Below are 20,145 nucleotides of genomic sequence, written 5' to 3' on the forward strand. Positions count from 1 at the left end.
CCCTGGAGCCAGCCCAGATCCGGGTTCAAATCCCACTTCCTGTCCCATCTTACCCACGCGGCCAGGGACAAGCCATTTGACCTCTGCCAGCATTAACTCATCTGTAAAATGGGGATAACCACGGTGAGTAGTATACGCAATCATACGTGGTCCTTACAACCAATAAATGCTCCATCAATGAAGGCCTGCCAGACATGTAGCCAATGCCCACGTGTATTTCGTATATGCCGCACACGTCGGGGGCATTTCAGAGTCGTGATGCTTCCACGCCTTCCAACTACGCTGCGAGATAACTATGATGATGGACCCCACTGTGTAGAAGAGGAAACAGGCACACATCAGCCCAAGGTGACACAGCTACCAGGTGACAGAGCCAGGATTTGAATGAAGCCCCACTCAGTGTGAAAGTCGAGTGTCACTGTGCTGGCTTATCACACTACGGCCACCAGGGGGTCTGCGGTCTCCTAAAAAACTGGAAGGGGATGGTGATGGTATTTACCATGAAGAGGGGCAGAAAACCACCCCCTGAGCCCAGCTGACTAGTTCCCCTGCCCTTGCCCTAGGACCACTCAGCTTTCGCCTTGGGGGAGGAGGAGATGGCAGGCTTCACATAAGGACATGCCTCGGGCAGGTGTTCTCTGTGTGTGGTCTACACAGTGTGGACCACCACCTGCACTGCCATCAATAACTGCCTTCGGGTTCCTGGGCACAAAGGCAGAGCAGGACCAGCCCAGACCGGAGGCGACATCCCCAGCCCTTGGCTTCATTGTGAACAACCCCGTGCTGAGGCCCCTCGACGATCACCTTGACGAGGGTGCAGTTCCCACCTCTGTCCCCTCACCCATCCGACGCATCTGCTCTGCGTGTTTTATGGCCGTGACAGTGGCCCAGACAATGAGCACGGAGCAGCTCTTCTCACTTGCATGCCCTAGAGGGCACCCGTTCACCCCTCCCAGGGAAAACACAGCTCAGCCAGGAAGTGGCTGTGTGCTCTTTGCTAAGCGGCCACAGCAAAAGGAAGAAAAGTGCACCATTGCGAGAGAAAGAAGGAGCTCGGGTCAAGCAAAGCAGGTGGAAATTGCTGCAGCCACTCTCCGCCTGGGACTATGTTTATGAAACGTGTCACTAACACCGGAATTCTATTTTTTTAAACAGGAATTAAACACACTGTAAACATGCAGATTCCAGGCCCCTGCTCCAGATCCCCTGAATCCAAATCTCTGGGATGGGACCAAGGAATCTGCACCTTTGCACGGCCTGCTAGCCTAGTGTGATCTGGGATCTGGGAGAGTGGCAGAGAGGGAAAGGCCTCTAGGAAGAAGCAGTGACCCCTGGGGACACGGCGGCAGCTGGCATCGTGGAATCTTGAGAAATGTGTCTCTTCCAATAATGATATCAAAGTCCTTCCCATTGGTTATCTTATCGAACAGGTATGTTACCCCCATTTAAACATTTTTTAAAAATGTTTATTTGTTTTTGGGGCGCCTGGGTGGCTCAGTCGGTTGAGCGTCCAACTTCAGTTCAGGTCATGATCTCACAGTCCGTGAGTTCAAGACCCATGTCAGACTCTGTGCTGACAGCTCGGAGCCTGGAGCCTGCTTCGGATTCTGTGTCTCCCTCTCTCTCTGCCCCTCCCCTGCTCGTGTTCTGTCTCTCTCTGTCTCAAAAATAAATAAAAACATTAAAAACAATTTTTTTAAATAAAATGTTTATTTGTTTTTGAGAGAGAGTGTGTGTGAGCAGGGAAGGGGCAGAGAGAGAGGGAGACACAGAACCTGAAGCAGGCTCCAGGCTTCTAACTGTCAGCACAGAGCCCGACGAAGGGCTCAAACCCACGAACCGTGAGATGATGACCTGAGCCCAAGTCAGACGCCTAACAGACTGAGCCACCCAGGTGCCCCATGTTACCCCCATTTTACAAGCAGGAAAACTGAGGGGCACCTGGGTGGCTCAGTGAGTTGAGCGTCTGACTCTTGAATTGGGCTCAGGTCATGATCCCGGGGTTGTGGGATCAAGCCCCGCGTTGGGCTCCATACTAAGCATGGAGCCTGCTTAAGACTCTCTCTCTCTCTCCCTCTCTCTGTCTCTCCCTGTCCACTCCCCACCCCTTGCTCATGCGCTCACTCTCTCTTGAAAAAAAATTAAAAATTAAAAAAAAGTGGGAAACCTGAGGCTCAGAAACCAAAGGCACCCAGCACACAAGTGATGAATCCAGGCTTTGAACCCTCCCAACTTTCTCTAAAAAAATTCCAATTCCACACTCATCATTGTCATATCAACGTATATTTGTGATTCCATCCCAGGCCTGAATGGCGATGTCCGATAAACCTGATTTAAAATTCTGGAGAAGACCCCTATCTCCCACAGACATAAGAAATAAAGGTTTTGAAACAACAGAAGTAACACGTTACGCCGTGCTGGTATATGGCTCTAAGTGCTTTGCATGTATTTATTCATTTAATCCTCTCGACAATGCTGTGGATGGGTACGGTTGCCATCCCCATCTCACCCATTTTATAGATGAAGAAACTGAGACACACAAAAGAAATAGGGGAACTTGGCCAAGATTTCCCAGACAGTACGGGGCGGAACGAGGATTAGAGCTCATGCATCGTGGCTCCTAAAACCACTCTTTCAGCCAGTTCACCGTCTTGTATCTCCAAGCTGCAGAAGAAGCTGAGGCTGGTCAGTTTCTTCGGAATGGACACCAGAAGGATGAACCGGGAGGGGGTGAGAGGTAGCTGTAAGAATGGGTTCACATGTATGACACGGAGAAAAGAGAGCCTGGAGGCTAGCAGGAGGCAATGTCAAGGGATTCTGAGATGGGTTGCATGTGGGAATCTGAAGATCCCCTAACCTCTGTTTAAAATGCTTTGTGCGTTAAAGATGACAGATATACAGAGGTATGCACTGTGCTCTTGGATAGAAAGACCGAATCCTGTAGAAATGTCAGGTCTCCCCATATCGATCTCTACAATCAGTGTAATCACGGTGGAACCTCCAGTAGGATTTTTCAAGGAGCTCAGCAAGCTGATTCTGAAATTCGTGAGGAATAGCACGGCCAAGACACTCCTGAAGGAGAACTGAAGCATCTTGGCCCATCAGATAGCAAGACCATATTACAAAGCAATGCTGTTCATCTGTTTGTTTTCCTGGCTTTATTGAGGCACAATTGACAGGTAAAATTGTATGTATTTAAAGTGTACGATGTGATCATCTGATATACATACACATTGTGATACGGTTGCCATAATTAAGTTAATTAACATATCCATCACCTCACATAGAGTTCTCTTTTTCGGGGTATGGTCAGAACACATTAGCTCTACTGTCTTAGCAAATTTCAGATACGTAACATGCTGGTGTTACCTATGGTCACCATGCTTTACGTTAGGCCCCAGCACTCATCTTACAAGTGAAAGTCTGTACCGAGGCAGTAACGTTAGTTAAGCTATTGAAGGGGAGTATAAAGGGAAAACCTGGCAAATTTTAAATTGTAATTTAGGAAAATATCAGGTAGGGAAGGATTTTGGTTTTTTTATGTTTTTATTTTATTTTGAGAGAGAGAGAGACAGAGTGCAAGCGGGGGAGGGTCAGAGGGAGAAGAGACACAGAATTGGAAGCAGGCTCCAGGCTCTGAGCTGTCAGCACACAGCCTGACTCGGGGCTCGAAATCATGGACTGTGAGATCATGACCTGAGTCGAAGTCGGACGTTTAACCGACTGAGCCACCCAGGTGCCCCCTAGGTAGGGAAGGATTTCTTAACTGAAACATAAATACTTAAACCAAAAGAAAAGTTAAATTAAATGAACATTACATTAACATTAATAACCTTTATTTATGTGAAAATAAAGGTTTTCCTTACCACGTAGGGAAAAAAGACTTACAATGCAACCAAGAAAAGATGTTTGCAATAAAACTGACAAATATTTGTACCCAGAATACTAAGAACTACTATGAATCATGAAGAAAAGACGGACAAGCCAATAGAAAATAACAAACAAACAAGCAAATTGCACCAACCACGTCATCATTTTACAGGACAAAAAGAAACACACATGGACAATACACATGTGAAAGGATACTCCACGTCATTAGAAGTCAGGAAGATGCAGGTTAAAGCTACATGTAAAAGACTGGCAAAGGGGCGCCTGGGTGGCTCAGTCTGTTAAGCGTCCGACTTCAGCCCAGGTCATGATCTTGCGGTCTGTGAGTTCGAGCCCCGCGTCGGGCTCTGTGCTGACAGCTTGGAGCCTGGAGCCTGCTTCTGATTCTGTGTCTCCCTCTCTTTCTGCCCCTCCCCTACTCATGCTCTGTCTCTCTCTGTATCAGAAATAAATAAACATTAAAAAAAAATTTTTTTTAATTAAAAAAAATAAAAGACTGGCAAAAATTCAGGGGCGATTGGGTGGCTCAGTCGGTTATGCACCTGACTTTAGCTCAGGTCATGATCTCATGGTTCATGGGTTCGAGCCCTGGATCAGGCTCTGTGCTGACAGCTAACGCCTGGAGCCTGCTTCAGATTCTGTGTCTCCCTCTCTCTCTGCCCCTCCCCCATTCACACTCTGTCTCTCTCTGTCCCTCAAAAATGAATAAATGTTAAAATTTTTTTAAAAAAAATAATAAAAGACTAGCAAAAATTCAAAGTGTAAATAATACCCAGCTTTGGGGAGGATGTGAGAAACTGGAAGTGAAAAAATAGCTCTGCTGGAGAGAGTTGTATTTGGTACAACCATCTTAGAAAATAGTTTGGCATTCCTTGATAAAGCGGAACAGACACATACACTACAAACCAGCGATTTGCTAAGTATAGAAACTCTAGAAACCCATGCACACCTGCACAGGAGTAGTCTGTACCAAAGTTTATAGGCAGCGTTGTTCAAATATTAAACACATGGAAATAATCCAAATGTCCTTCAACAGTTGAATGAATAAATGAATTAGTTACTCTTCCTCCGATACAACGAATATATCCAACAATAAGAATGAGTGAACTACAGCTCACTCCATCACGGATGAATCTCAAAAATGTTGTATTCAGCCAAAGAAGTCACAGAAATGTCTGTAGTGTGATTCTTTGTATACAAAGTTCAAAGAAGGACAAAAGGAAACTATGTATTGTTGGGGAGATATCGGTAGGTGGTAAAGAAAGACAAAGAAATGATTACTTGCTAAGCAAGGGGTGGTGGTTGCCTTGGAGTGGGGGAGAGCAGTGAAGGGGGCTGTTGAGGAGGGGCACACAGGGGCTGATGGGGAACCGGAAACGCTCTTTTTCCTTTTTTTTTTTTTTTAATGTTTATTTCTTTTTGTGCGTGTGAGAGAGACAGGGCGTGAGCGGGGCAGGGGCAGAGAGAGAGAGGGAGACACAGAATCCCAAGCAGGCTCCAGGCTCTGAGCTATTAGCACAGAACCCGATACGGGGCTCGAACTCACAAGCCGTGAGATCATGACCTGAGCCGAAGTCAGACGCTTAACTGACTATGGAAATGCTCTGCTTCTCAACCCATGGAGGTGGGTTCTTCTATGTTCATATCATTAATATTATTTAAACTGTAAACTGTTCATACCTGTTCTATATGCTTTTGCTCACGTGTGATACATTTCACACTAAGTTAGAAATGCTGTGTGTATGTGCATATTTCTGGGAGAATCCACATTTCATCAGATTACCTAAGGCATTTCTGGTCTTCTAACGGAGGGTACCTGGGCATGAAGGTTCCTGGGGGGGTCCCCCCTTGCTCTGGTATTCCCCAGGGGTGCAAAGTCCTTGTGCCAACCTGGCTATGTATGGCTCATTCTGCTCAGCTGAGCACAAATCCCCTCTGCCGTGGAGATGGGCGCAAACTAGGTGTGAGCATCATGTCGCCATAACTCATGACTACCTTAAGGCCAAGGGATGTCTTAAGGGGATCTTGCAGAGGAGGGAGGACCACCTTTCTTCCCAAGGGAAGGAGTCCCTTTGCCTTGAACCCCTCCTTTCCTTTTCTCCCTCCCCAGCTCCTCTCCTGACCTCCCTTTTTTCTGTTTTTCTTCTTCCTGTGGTTCATCCCCATGTTGTCATTGGACTTGGCCATTACCCCAAAGCCTGAAATCAAGCCGAGCAGGAGTCGGGACCCTGGGTGCTGACTCCCAGCCCCGGGGGTTCTTTCTGCCATACCACCTGCCCGTCCCATTCTCTTCTTGCCCAGGGCCTGTGTCCTTGCCTGATTCCCACACCTCGGGGGCCACAGGGCTTAGCTGGGCTTGCATTGGCAAGTCCGCAAAAGGATGTGTTTACTTGTTCATCCATATCACCCTTGGAAGGACTTTGGTTTCCCCCCGAGTAAGATGAGAGCATGGAGATAGAGGGACAGGATCTGAGCTCGTCTCCAAAAGGTCTGGCAACGGGGTAGGGCTTAAACTTCAGGGCAAAGGGGAGAGTGAGGGAGGCCACTCGGAGACTGCACAGTAATCCAGGTGAGAGATGGCATGGCCTGGAGCAGCCCGGTCCCCGTGGAGGTGGGGAGGGGTGAGGCCACTTGGACGCAAAGAGTTCGCAATAGCATTGGATGTGGAAGAATGAAAAAGAGGAGTCAGGGCCAACTCCAAGGTTTTTTGGCTTGAGGACCTAGAAGGAAGAAGATGTCATCACCTGAGATGAGGGAGAAGGAGGAAGAGCATGTTTGTGGGAAAGTCAGGAAGGGGAGCTCAAGAATTCTATTTCGGACACGGTGAATTCCAGGTGCCTTTTATCACCCACGTAGAGACGTGCAGTCTGTGGTTGGATTCAGGCGGAGGATGTAAACGTGGATGTCAGTGACGGATGGATGCTCTTTCATGCCAGGGCCTGGATGTGGCCAGTTGGGGTAGGTGCTCAACAGAGGAGACTCCAAGGTCTGAGCCGCCTATGGGTGAGTTAGAAGCCTCAAGGACGGAGGGGCTTTGGTGGGAGGTGTTCTGGAGGAGACCGATTTCAGCTTCTCTGGGTCTTTTATTAAGGGGACTTTTATGCTATTTGTAAATACAATGTAAGTTATGCCGGTGACCAATGGCCCCAGGGCAGGTCATGTGCAAGGACGTAGGTCTAATGCCCCTGGTTAAAAGACAAAACAAAACCAAACAAAACAAACAGGCAAAGAAAAAGGAAGGAAGGAAGGAAGGAAGGAAGGAAGGAAGGAAGGAAGGAAGGAAGGAAGTGGGGGGCACAGAGGGAGGAAGAAGAGAAGAGAGGGAGGGAGGGAAGAGGGAAAAAGGAAGGAAGGAAGGAAGGAAGGAAGGAAGGAAGGAAGGAAGGAAGGAAGGAAGGAAGGCAAGCAGAAAATTTACAGGCAAACCTCTCCTCTTCTCTGGCCTTAGTTCCCCCATCCGTGCAATGAAGGTCCAAGTTCTGACAGTGTTCTTGAGACACCTCCAGTACCCAGACCCTTGGCTTCCAAATGTCCTCCAGCCTATCCTTTGCGTGTCAGGGTCTTGGCGTCTGCCGGGAGATGTCCAGAGCTGGACTGACAGCACCAGCCATCGCCTTGTGCCCATGGCCTGTGTCACCAAGTGCCATGGTAAGTGGAAGTGACGCCTCCCCCAAGATCAAGTTAGCTCTGATAATGCTCCAGCCGTCTGCCCACCCACTTGCCCTCAGGCCACCCGGAAGGGCAGAATGCAGGGTATGGAGAGAAGCCACATGGCCCCGTGGCTCTTGGAGAGATGCACAGGGAGCCTGGGTCAGAAATGGAGAGAGACGCCTTCCCCTTCGGCCCAGTCCCAGCCTGGTGTTCCCACTGCTGTCCCCCAGAAGTCTCTGAGACCACCAGGTGGAACCCTCTGGGCTTGCTGACTGGCCCTCTGATGGTGTGCATGAGTGGGGGGATGCCTCCCTCCAGCCCCGTGGCTCACTTGCAGCGCCCCCGCCCACGCCGTGCCTGCCAACGCAGACCCCACCACCAGCTCCTCACCGCCGGTACCCGGACTCTGCTAGAAGCCTCTTCCTGGCAGCTGGAACATGTTCAGCCCACACGCCAGGCAGGCTGGAAATGCTGGCAAGTTAGCACCCTGGGAACAGCCTTAATGGGTAAATACTCCAACTTCCTTGCCCAGGAGTGGGACGACAGAGGCCTGCTCTACGCAGCCTCCCGGAGATCCCTAGCAGAATTAAACACCAGCTGCCCACAGCTGTAACTGTCCCTTAACGTCCCCTCTCTTGGTTCCTTTTCCTTTCTCGCCTCTCCTCCCCACTCCTATACCAGTGCTTCCAGGAATTGCCTCCTAAGTAAACTACTTGAACTCAAATCTTTGTTTCAGGTTAGGCTTCTGGAGGAATCCAACATAAACGACCGATAACCCAAACCCAACTGATGATTGAGATCTCTTCTAGTTCTGTTTTGTACACATCTCCATAGCACAAGCTGTGTAACAGGAAATATTGGGCACTTTCCTTACCCCTAGTAGGGAAATCACACCGATAACTGTACGAGACAAATACACAAAGCAGTATAAAGAAGGAGGTGGTTACCAGGAAAGGCTTTACAGTGGGCATGACTTCTGAGGTTTTGAAGGATGAATAGGAGTTCTCCAGGTAGACGAAGAAAGGAACGGCATAGTTAAAAATCCAGAGGCACAAGGTATCCAGGGTACCTGAACGGACGGGCAGAGTCTTGTCCGTCCTGCTAAAGGTGTTTCGATATTATCTCGAAAAGATTGGAGGATTTCGAGAAACTGTGGGTTATCTTCTCCTGATTGCACGAGTATCAAATGCTCATTGTAGACAAGTTGGCACACAAAGACAAGTATAAAGAAGAAAATAAAATGACCTTCAATCCGCGGTTAATTACATCACATTTTGTGTGTCGTCTCTCGGAGGAGACAGAAGAGGAGACGGAAGAGGGAGGTGATCAGACCGATACTGGATGTGAGGTGGCCAGCCGGGAGGCTTTTGCAGTGAGGCGATGGGGATCCTCCATGGGGGTGCTACGGCGGGGGGAAGGCTGAGGTGTTCAGAGGTGGGTGTTCAGGGCCAGCTGGGTGGGGCGTGGGGTAAAAGGAGAGGAGGGAAACGTGATCACTAGAGACATTCTGAGTGTCTCCCTCCATAAACTGGTGGAGGGGACAGGGGCTGGGAGCCGGGAGGCCTGGGTTCTCATTTCAACTTTGTCATTTCCAACCTGTGGGACCTCAGGCAGATCCCTTGGATCCCCAGAGCCACAGTTTCCTGACCTGAGAAATGGAAAGGTGTTTTCTTCCCTGCTTTCCTCACAGGCTTGTCAAGACTGTCCATGGGCCAAAGAAGATTAACATCCTTGGTGGATGGGAACCTGTGGTGCCGGGCACTCCTGAGACCTTTGCTCAGTCCTTTCCCTGACCTTCTGCCTCTACCCATCATCAGCCCCCAGAAGGCCAGGGCAGGCTCACCATCCTTCATTTCCCGTCCTCTTCTCTCCACATCCTTCACAGAGGATATTTGTCCTGCTGGTTCCCCTGGCGAAATGCTCTAAGCACCTCCATGCACTACCATTAATCCATTCAGTTTCCATACTAATTGGTGCCCTAGTATGTTCCAGGTATTAGGAACACAGTGGTGTGTACGACAGCCAAGGTTCCTCCCCTCACGGAGTCATATGCTACCCAAGAGAAGACATACAAGAAATGAACAAATAAATTTGTGTACTGATGTAATGAAGGGAATAAAACAGGGCAACATGATAGAGAGTGGGGGTGTATTTCAGGTTTGACTGGACAGGAAGGGACCACTGAACTGAGATCTGAACAACTCAGGCAAAGGAAACAGCAAGTGTAAAGGTCCTGGGGTGGGTCTGAGCTTGGAATGTTTAAAGGACAGAGAGGTCAGCACGCCTGGGTTTATCCAAATTCCTGTCCATCCCACTTAAGTGTTGTCACTTTTGTGACGTCTTCTTGGATTACCACCTCACCCCTTACTTGCCGACTCGGCTCCAACCAGTTTCCATACCCCTGTGGTTACAACCGGCCCTGACCAATCTGGGTCGTGATGGACTCTTTACACACTGGACTGTCAGCTCCTTGATGGCAGGAACTAGCTCCATTAGCCAGCACTGTTCAGGCATGTAGCAAGTGATCGTTGGAAGAATGGATCAATTAACCAATAGACAAACAATGCATCCGTGAATACTAGGTCCATTTACTTGCTTAAACGTCGCCTTCTCAGATTCCCTGACCCAACTGCCTCCCCACCCTCCCCGCACGCAGCACTGCGCATCCCCTACCGTGCTGTTTTTCCCTATGCAAATATCACCTCACATACCATAGAATGTGTGCATTTATTTTGCTTCTTGATTCCCGTCTCTCCCTGGCAGAATATCAACGCCACCCGGGCAGGGATTTTTGAGTTAAGTTGTGCAGGCCTAGAACAGTGCCTGGCACATAGCAGGCACAGATAGGAACAAATGAGTTAGGGGTAAATGAATGAGTGGAGGAATGAATGAAGCCCGATAGAACGAGGGTCAGAACTGCAAATCTGGGCTAGCCTGCCCGTAACAGAGATGTAGGAGTAAGGGTTGGGGCGTGACCTTTCAACCCCGAGCCGGCCAACTGGCCGGCCATGGCGTTTGCCTGTTTGCCGACCGCGGCAATGCGCTGAGCAGAACATTCCCACTTCGTTGACGGAGAAACTCTGGCAGGGTAAGTTTCAATGGCCTGCGGCAGATGACAGAGCCCGTGCTGACTCGGGTCGTTTGCTCTCCCGGCCCCCTCTCAGACGCGACTCTGACCCCAGTTCTGGGCGTCTCGCTCTCTTCCCGCGGTGGGAAGCCAGAGCCCGGTGGCCCCCGGGAGCTGCGCCTGGCGCGCCGGTGCGTGCTGGAAAGGGAGCGGGCACCCGGGTCCCCGAGTCGCCCCCCGAGCCCGCGCCGCGCCCCCGCCCCTGCCCGGCCCCGGCCACGCTGTCAGTCTCCATTAGCGCTAACAGGCTCCAGACGGAGCGGGCCCGGCGCGGGCTTAATGCAATCGGCGCGTTACCTGGGGCGCAGGCTACATTACCAGCCCGGCCCCCGCCCGGCGCGGCCAGAAGCAGCCAGCGCGCGCCCCGCCGGCCGCCCCGCGCCTCCCGCGCTCCTCGGGCCGCGCCCGAGCGCCACGCGGCGGAGCCCAGCCCCGGCCGGCGCCCCACAGCCCGTCGCGGCCAGGCGGGGCACCCGGGACCGCGGCGCTGCCGGACACGTGAGTGCGCCCTGCGCGCCGCCCGGCCGAGGTGTGCCGGAGACCCCGGCTGCGTGCGCAGAGCGAGAGCGGTAGCGACTTTGAAGTGCGGAGGGGTAAGTGTCGGGAGGCTCCTGGGGCTGCCGGAGGTGGCACAGATCCCGAGCTGGGGGACAGGGGGCAGCCAGCGGCACGGGCAGGGTCACCGCCCTGGGAAACCTCCGCCTCCGCGTGTCCCAACCCAGCCATTTGGGGGCGAGAGGGAGCGGGCGAATGAGGGAAGCGCTGTGGGGTCCGGGACCAGACCCACAGGGCCGGCAGGGTTGGTCTCCAACTCTAAGTTCCGTCTCAGTTCCGCGCCACTACCGCTCTTTCCAAATTTTACCAACAGACGCGCGCGAGTCTGGGGGAACCCTGCGTCCGCTCGGTGCGCGCGCTGGCCGCTCTATCCCCGCGCTCCCGGGAGGTCTCGGGAGGCGCATGGAGGGCGGGATGGCCTAGTGACCACATCTTTTCCTTTTATCCAAGCAGAGCCTCGGCGCGCTCCCAGTACGGCTGACGTTCCCCTCGCCAACCGCACCCATGCTTCTGGCGCGGATGAAGCCGCAGGTGCAGCCCGAGAACGGCGGGGCGGACCCGGGGCCGGAGCAGCCGGTGCAAGGGCGCAAAGCCGCGGAGCTCTTGGTGGTGAAAGAGCGCAACGGCGTCCAGTGTCTCCTGGCGTCCCGCGATGGCGACGAGCAGCCCCGGGAGACCTGGGGCAAGAAGATCGACTTCCTGCTGTCAGTGATCGGCTTCGCGGTGGACCTGGCCAACGTGTGGCGCTTCCCCTACCTCTGCTACAAGAATGGTGGCGGTGAGCCCCCTGATGGGCTGGGGTTTGGACTTGGGAGGCTACCTGACCGCAGCAGTGGCCAGGACCGGGGCCGGGATGGAGGAGATGGGATGCGCGGGAGAAGAGGAAGCACGCGAGCGAGTCTGGAGCGCAGAAGGGTCTGCACAGGGCTCACGGAAACAGAATTGGAGTCCTCAGTGGAAAGGGGAAGTGGAGGCTTGCCCCTGGACAGTGATAGGTGCATGAGGAATGTAGGTGATCTTTTGATGGTTCGCAAGAAGATTTGGAGAGCTCTGCAAGGGGTGCCAGAAGTGCACAGGATGTGACAGCCAGGCACACAGTGATCCTAACTCCAGCACTTTGAGTCTTGGGGCAGGGACCTCTGGGCCAGAAGGGGAGAGAGGATGTGGGTTCCCTGAAGGCACTTGGGAGGCCTTGCACTCTTGGGGACAGAGACTCTGGAACTGAGACCCACAAAGAGAAGCTAGTGTCAGAGAGCTCCACTGTCATGTTGGTGTTTGTTTTGATGGAGGGGCCGGAGTGCACAGTCTAGGTAGGAATGGGTCTTTAGGGACGAAGAACTGGCCTGATGCTTGAGGCAGGTGAAGCCTTTGCCCCCTGCAGCCGCCTGGGGTCCTTGGCTCCGATGCAGGGTGGAGTAGGAGAGGGGCCTGGAGAAAACTCCAGTGGAAGTAGCGAGGCTCTCTCCCCTTTCCCGTGCAGGGTGACATGATACCCACTTGCCTGGGATGCAAGTCTAGAGACCAACTATAGCCCAACCAAATGGCAGAGCCTTGGAAGAAGCAGCTTGGGGGGACAGGACACAAGATCCTAAGACCCTAGCTCCTTCTTGAGGGCCTTTGCTCGTGGGTGCCTAAACCACACCAGTCCTGCGCTCATTTGCTAGAGTTCAGGGGTGCCCTGCAGAGAGCCTGGAAAAATGACAGGAAGGAAGAAGTTGGCACACGGGGGCTCAGCTCTGGAAACTTCTGTCTATTCCCTGGGCCATCCCGCCTGGCAGTAACTGTAGCTCAGGACTCCAGGGGCTCAGAAGGAGGCAGGGCAGATGTTTCCTTACCTGGAACCAGGTAAAGGGAAAGCTTGTGATCTGCCCCATAGGGTCTGGGACCCAGCTGTTTGCTTCAGTGTTTGCTCTGGACACTTGCTTTGGTGGAGAAATGGGAAACGTGACCCAGAGGTGACACTCTTCCGTGTTTGGCTGCTGTGGCCTCTCAAGAGTCTCTGGTCAGGTTTAAGAATTCTGGCCCTTTGGACCCAGGAAGGGAGGAGATGCAGCTTCCGTGTATTTTTAGCAGGTGGGGAGGTGATGAATGGAAGACAGACTGAGAGACCCTGAGATGTGCCATCCAGCATGACCTCAGTGACCATCTGAGACCGTGTGTCCCCAGACAGCAGAAGCCTCTATCAATAATCAGCAATATTTACAAGTTCCTCCCTGGTGTGAGGCACAGTGCTGGGCTCTGCCGGGATCACCTAGATAGATTCATCACCACACCTGCCTGCCAGGAGCTTCAGTCACCTGAAGTGTCATATGCCATCCCCACGCCACTGCCACTGTTATAAGTGCTGGGTGAAACTGCAAGGATCCCAGATGGCCAGCCGCACGCATCAGCTAGATGGATATTCTGGGGCCCCGCAGACACCGTGTGCTCACTTGGTCATTGCCACCAATTGTGACCACCTGCTGCCTGCAAGGTGATATACCAGGGGCTCAGGGCACAAACATAGCCGATTTGTCACAGGTTCCAATTTGTAGGTAAATTTGGCCAGAAGCTCCCTCTCTTGGGTCTGCTAGCCCTGTATATCACCCACCTGCGTTGTTCGGTCATTTATTGCTTTGTGTATCTGTCACCCACACAGACTGGGGCACATTGAGGGCATAGACTGTCACTTCTTCCTCCATTTCTCATGCCCAAAGTAAAGTCTAGATCCTAGGAATGCGATAGAAGGTACCCAACAAACTTCTGTTGAGTGAATAAATGAATGAAAATGGTCCAAGTCCTCAGAGACCTAATGCCTATCCAGAAACACTGACTAACCCAGAGAGGCAGCATGCGCTGGGAGGGGTAGGGCCAGCAATCTAGAAGTTAGGGGCCTTGGCCGTGGAGTCCCGGGTTCCAACTTCTGGCAGTGTGATTTGGGGCAGCCTCTGAAGCCTCAGTGTCCTCATCTGTCAAATGGAAAGAATGGCTTTCAGCTCAGAGGATAAGGACGTGATGATGTGATAATGCCGGTGGAGAGCCAGGCAGAGAGCATGGCCTTAGTAAAGGTAGCTGCTGCTTTTCCTTAACAACATTTTGATGACGTGTGACATGGGTGGGAGAGGTGACAGGCGCTCTAAAGGCCCGAAGAGGGGCTGCTTGGGAAAGATTCGGAGGTGGACTGTGCTTGGAGCACCGCCCCAAGGAAGGGAAGGGAGGTGCATGGACAAGCCTTGAGAAGAAGATAGGAGGCATTTTATTTGAGAATGCACGTGTGATCATCGCAGAGACTAGGAGTGCGGGCTGGCGGGAGGGCAAGCCATCAGCGATAAGGGCGGAGAGACAAGTTGGGGCCCGGCCCCGGAGACCTTGAATGCCAGGCTAAGGGGTGGAGAAGTTGTCCCAGTGAATTTCCATTTCTGGCTGGGGTGGCCATGGATGACACAGGGGAGGGAGGCAGCCTCCCATTTCCGTCGCAGACTCGAAGGCAGATCCTTTTCTCCTCACCCCTCTGGGGGAGCTCAGCTGGCCCCTTCTGAGCTTGATCTCTGCGGAGACCCCCTGGCTGCTCCTTGGGGATCAATTCTTAAATGTAATTCTAAAGTCAGCCCCTGAGATGGGCAAGCAGGTTGGCAAGCAGCCAAAAGACCCAAGTTTGAATCCCAGCTCTGTTTCTGTGGGCACAGCCCAGCCCGTCTCTACGCCCGAGTTCCCCACTACAGCTGGAGGTGAGCATAGGTGACCCCCAAGACCTGTCCCTCTCCAAAGACCTGGCTCGGCTCTGCACTTAAGCCCGGACTCACCCGCCCTGTTTATTTCGTGGCCTGTGTTCTCCTCTGGTGCCAGTTTACCAAAGTAACCTCCGCGCCTGGCTGCTCACGCTGGCCCATACTGGAGGGTGTTTTGAAATGGTAAAAGTGCCAGGAGTTTAGGCCCCCGGCTAATACTTTCTGAGTTAATTCCTGGGAAAGATGAGCCTGCCTGAACATCTTCGCATAGGCCAGCTGCTGGGACGCACAAATACGGGAAGCTGCCGATGGGGAATGCCTTGAAATTTCCAGGGTTCGGAACCTTCTCAAACGGAGTGCTGGGCAGTGGGGCTACTTTCAGGGTGCTAGATACTCCCCCTGCACCGGTGGTGGTCTTGGGCCTGGCCGCGCTGACGTCCGGGGAGGCGTAGGCAGATCGACCTGGTCCCCATGTCTGCCTCCCTGCCAGGGAAGGGGTCTCGGCAACGGCCGCTTCAGTTTGAGACAAGTCCTGTGCCGTCAGACACATGGTCTCTAGGTTCAGACAGACCCACGTTTGCATCTGAGCCTGACACTTCCTAGAAATGTAGTCTTGGACTCCTCCTCTCTGGGCGTCAGTTTTCTTGTGCAGAGAAGGGGAAAGAGTATACTTTCTCATCAGCAGGGTGATGACGTGTGCAACATAGTGGGGGTTCAATAAATGGACCCGCGCCTATTATTGTTATCATTTGGTGATTTTGAACCGCAGGCTAGACCCAGTGGTGTCCTGGTTTTGGAGGGAGCAGAACTAATTCTAAGGAAGAACTGAGGAAGGGGAATAAGGCTGGAAATTAGGCACGTCTGGGTCACGGGAAAGCAAGAGGCAAGACCTAGGCTTTGTTCCAGGTCCTGGCAGTCCAGCCTCGCCCCACTGCACTTTCCTCACCTGGAAAAGGGGGATTAACAGTCCCGCACCAGGTCCCGTGAGATGTGGTTCTGGTCCCGGATAGGGTTCTCCTCCTTTCCTGAGTAAGCTGAGCATCTCAGGTATGCACAGCCCGTGGGGGGCAACCCTCTTGGCCAAAATATCTGGACTTCTGGAGGCTGGGTGTGAAGCGTGGCTGGTACAGAGGTCAGAGGTTTGCAGACTCAATGCCCTCACCTCCGGCCTGGCTGTAGGAGGCCGTCTACACCCTGAGCTTGCCAAGCCTGACCCTGACGCTGACGGTTCGGCTCAGGTACACATGAGCCGGCCAGCTGGCGTGGCCCTCCGCTGACGAGTTTGCAGGAATGAGGTGCTCATCGGGGGCTAGAGCTGAGACTTTAATCTGGGGTCATCAGCAGGAGGGGGCTCACTGCTCTGAGCTGGCCGTAAAAGATCTAGAGAAGCTGTTTCCAACAAGATGGGATTTCGTGGGGATAAATGCTACACCCTGTCCTGTGGTCCCAGACCCAGCTGCCTAACTAAGGATTAGGTCACCATGCAAGTAGAGGAAGGCCCTGGGGATTTCATTAGCTGCATCCTCCCTGTGACTCCCTTCTGGGAACCATTTATTTAACCAGAAAACATTTCCGATGTGCTCATCATATGCCAGGAACGTGGAGATGAGCAAAAGGCAATCCCCATCTTGAGAGAGCTCTTAGTCTATTGTAAACATCCTAAAAGCTAACGTCATTTGGGGTTCTGTGATTGGAAGTATTATATCCCAGATGAGGGAGATGAGGTTCTACTGATCTTTGTGAGTTGTGTTGCCTTCCAAAATACAGTTCTGAGCATCCCAAACGCCCTCTTATTTGTTCATTTTGAATTTTTTTTTTTCAACATTTTTTTATTTATTTTTGGGACAGAGAGAGACAGAGCATGAACGGGGGAGGGGCAGAGAGAGAGGGAGACACAGAATCGGAAACAGGCTCCAGGCTCCGAGCCATCAGCCCAGAGCCTGACGCGGGGCTCGAACTCACGGACCGCGAGATCGTGACCTGGCTGAAGTCGGACGCTTAACCGACTGCGCCACCCAGGCGCCCTATTTGTTCATTTTGAAGAGACCAGAATGGAGATAGGAAACCAGAACCTTCAAGGAGCTATATGGAAAGCCCCAGAATTCTTAATAAATATCAGGTCAGACCCTGCAAAGTTGACAGCAGAGAGAGAATCGCCCCATGAGGAGGGGAGCCCCAATGCTAGTCTCCCTGCTTTTAACCCCCTTTGCCCTCCTTAAGGGAGCAGGGGTGTTAATCCGTCAGGAAGTGGGCGTTTCTCCTTGCTGGGGATGTTCCCCGGTCTCAGATCGAAGGCCCGGAGGTCAGCGGGAAGCCCCTAAAGTGACCGTGCTGCTCCTTTTGTGTGGAACTTCCTCCCGGAGCAGCAGGCATTTCTGCAGAGGTGTGCGCCCGTGCTCCTGGCCAATCTCAGTAAAAGTCAGGAGGACTCAAGAGCTGCGAGGCTCCACTTGGGCTGAGGTTAAAGGGATCCTGGGGCCAGTGGGCAGGGGCAGATGAGTCTCGGGGAGGAGGAAACATGAGTGGTCACCGCATGGTTCCAATATCCTACCCTGGGCAGAGTCTGTGTTGACAAACATGAATGATCTGGGCTTCGTTTATTGTAAGAAGCGGAGTGTTTCTCTAAAGAAATGGCCGTGTGAAGCCAGCTGTTTAACTGGCAGAGACTTGGGGGTGGGGGTGGCGGGTGGCCCTATGCCCGACACCCAGCGTGCACAGCATTGCTTTGGACAAGACTGATCTGTTCCATTCTCCATGGTGCGAAGGACAAAAAGAAGGTGGAAAGTGAAGGCTGCGGGGGAGGGATTTGGGGAAGGCGAAAAAGCAGTTCCGGCCAGAGGGACAGGTCGGCTGCCAGGTTCAGCAGAGCCTCAGCTGGCCGTGGGCACCTCTGAAAGGGGGACGGCCACAGGGGGAGTAACCGGCCTCACTCGGGATAGGGACGTGAAGGGTCCGGGGGACCGCCTCCACGTCCTCCTGTGCTGGTGAGCCTCCAGCAGGCATTCGGCGCTGTGCTCCGTGCAGGACCCGGCCACCGTCCCCTGCACAGGCACTTGTCAACTTGGCGATTTCCAGTTTACAAAGTTGCACTGTGCGCGCTCTGCGGTTTGACGGTGGGATGTGATTCCCGTTTACAGAGCACCTGCTAAGCGCCAGGTAGTTACTTCTCCTCCATCGTCTCCAATTATCACAGCAAACCAGAGATGCACTGGCCAATTCTCCGGCTCCCCAGACCCCAGCGGGGTGTCCTACAATTCAGTCCTGACACTGGCGACCGGGAGTTGGCAGACCCCTCAGGTTAAGGACTCAGTCCCGCAAGACTGCCCCCACTTCAGATGCCACCCATGGGTCTCAAGCTGTCACCTGTGCTTCTGACCACCTGGCTGTAAGTCAGGGGTTTCCATGATCCTCTCTTCAGGTCAGTAATGTGCCACAGCAGCTCATAGAACTCAGGGAAGCACTAACTTACATTTTCCAGTTTGTTATAAAGGGTATGGTAAAGGATACCAATGAGGAGGTGTATGGGGCAAGTTCTGGACGAGTCCTGAGTGCGGGAGCTTCTGTCCTCATGGAGTTGGGCTGTGCCACCCTCCTGGCGTGTGCTGATGTTCACCAGCCTGGAGGTTTTCCAGGTTCCGTAGTGCAGAGATTTTTATGGAAGCTTCATCACGCGGGCGTAATCGATATTAGCTTTATTTGTCTCCAGCCCTTCTTTCTTTCCTGGAGGTTGGAACCTGGGGCCGAAAGTTCCAAGCTTCTAATCAGGGCTTGGCTCTTCTGGTGACCAGCCCCCGTCCAGGAGCTCACCGAGAATTGTCTCATTAGAATGAAAGATACTCGTATCACCCAGAAAATTCCAAGGGACTTAGGAGCCCTGTGTAAGACATTCCTATCACCCCCACTCAGAAAATTACAAGGGTTTGGGGCACCTGGGTTGCTCAGTCGGTTGGGCATCTGACTCGTGATTTGGGCTTAGGTCATGGTCTCACACTTGGTGAGATGGAGCCCAGTGTGGGGCTGTGCGCTGACAGAGGCGTGGAGCCTGCGTGGGATTTTCTCTCTGCTCCTCCCCTGCTCGTGTGTTCGTGTTCTCTCTCCCTCTCTGCCTCTCTCTCTCTCTCTGTCTCTCTCTCTCTCTCTCTCAGAATAAATGAATAAACATTAAAAGAGAAGAAGAAAATTACAAGGGGTTTTTAAGAGCTCTGTCTCAGAAACCCAGAGCAGAGACCAGATATAGTAAAACCTTGGATGGCGAGTAACTTGTTTTTCGAGTGTTTCCGCAAGACGAGGCACACATTTCTAAAAAATTTTAACTTGATAAAGCAATGATGTCTTGCAATACGAGTGGTACGTGACGTTGAATGTCACATGATCACAATGGAGCCAATGATTCGGAGCCAATCGTTCTTCTCTCTCTCTCTCTCTCTCTCTCTCTCTCACTGCGGAATTATAGGTAATCGTCTCCTAGGCTCAGGTGCTCCGTCTCAGGCCGCGGTGTTTGGCAGAAATCAGTGACTTTTCCAGAACGTTGGAAGGTGCCCATGACTGGCAGTAGTGTATTTTTGTCCCTTCAAAGCACCGATGGACAGTCCTTTGCTTTTCTATACAAGAGGAAGCTTAGGAATGCTTGGCTTCCTTCTAGGTCATTGGATAAGCTCCTGGTTAAAGTCGTGCGAAAAGAAAAAGATTCCATTGAGCCGATAGATAGCAGTGACTCTGTTAGGGATAGTGAAAGTCGTCCTACACAATAACCCTCCTCTCTCCCGTCTCCCTTACACCAGCCACGAAGGTCTTCCAAGGTAAGCGCAGGTTAATCTGTTTATTTTTCTTTATGTTTTGAATTTTCTTTCTTATTTTGCATCCTATTACCATATTGTAATCATTTTTATATGAATATTTTGGGGCTGTGGAATGAATCATCTGAGTTTCCCTTATTTCTTATGGGGAAATTCGCGTTGATATACAAGTGCTTTGGATCTGGACACATGTTTCTGGAATGAATTATGCTTGCAAACCAAGGTTTTACTGTATCCGTATTCCATACTGTGTCACAGGGGGTCTTCCCCGGGCCCTGTGCTTTAGACAGCCCTGCTCCGCCCTCTTTCCCTTCTCACCGAGGCCTGCCCACCGAGAACACTGCCCCCCCTCCCCCCACCCCCGCCACCACTCCAGATACCGGTTCCCAGTCATTCCCTGTGCAAACGCCCCAACCTCCTT

At 52.3% G+C, this 20,145-nt stretch overlaps 1 protein-coding gene across 7 annotated transcripts in view; it reads left to right on the forward strand.

Annotated features, from left to right (window-relative positions):
- The first annotated feature begins 1,166 nt into the window (after positions 1–1,166).
- Positions 1,167–20,145, forward strand: part of SLC6A2 (solute carrier family 6 member 2) — a 58,477-nt gene continuing 39,498 nt past the window's right edge. Inside the window, exons 1-2 of one of the 7 annotated variants that reach the window (XM_053906119.1) lie at positions 1,167–1,430; positions 11,675–11,999. In XM_053906119.1, coding sequence (XP_053762094.1) covers positions 11,726–11,999 — 274 coding nt within the window. In that variant the 5' untranslated portion in view covers positions 1,167–1,430; positions 11,675–11,725. Of the gene's footprint in view, positions 1,431–10,325; positions 10,628–11,106; positions 11,260–11,297; positions 11,571–11,674; positions 12,000–20,145 lie in introns of those variants that run through there. The other 6 variants (XM_053906120.1, XM_053906122.1, XM_019455905.2 and 3 more) reach the window with 6 other exon arrangements.

This window comes from Panthera pardus, unplaced genomic scaffold (genome assembly GCF_024362965.1).
Source record: "Panthera pardus isolate Hobbes unplaced genomic scaffold, ASM2436296v1 HiC_scaffold_18, whole genome shotgun sequence".
In the NCBI taxonomy this organism is placed as follows: domain Eukaryota; kingdom Metazoa; phylum Chordata; class Mammalia; order Carnivora; family Felidae; genus Panthera; species Panthera pardus.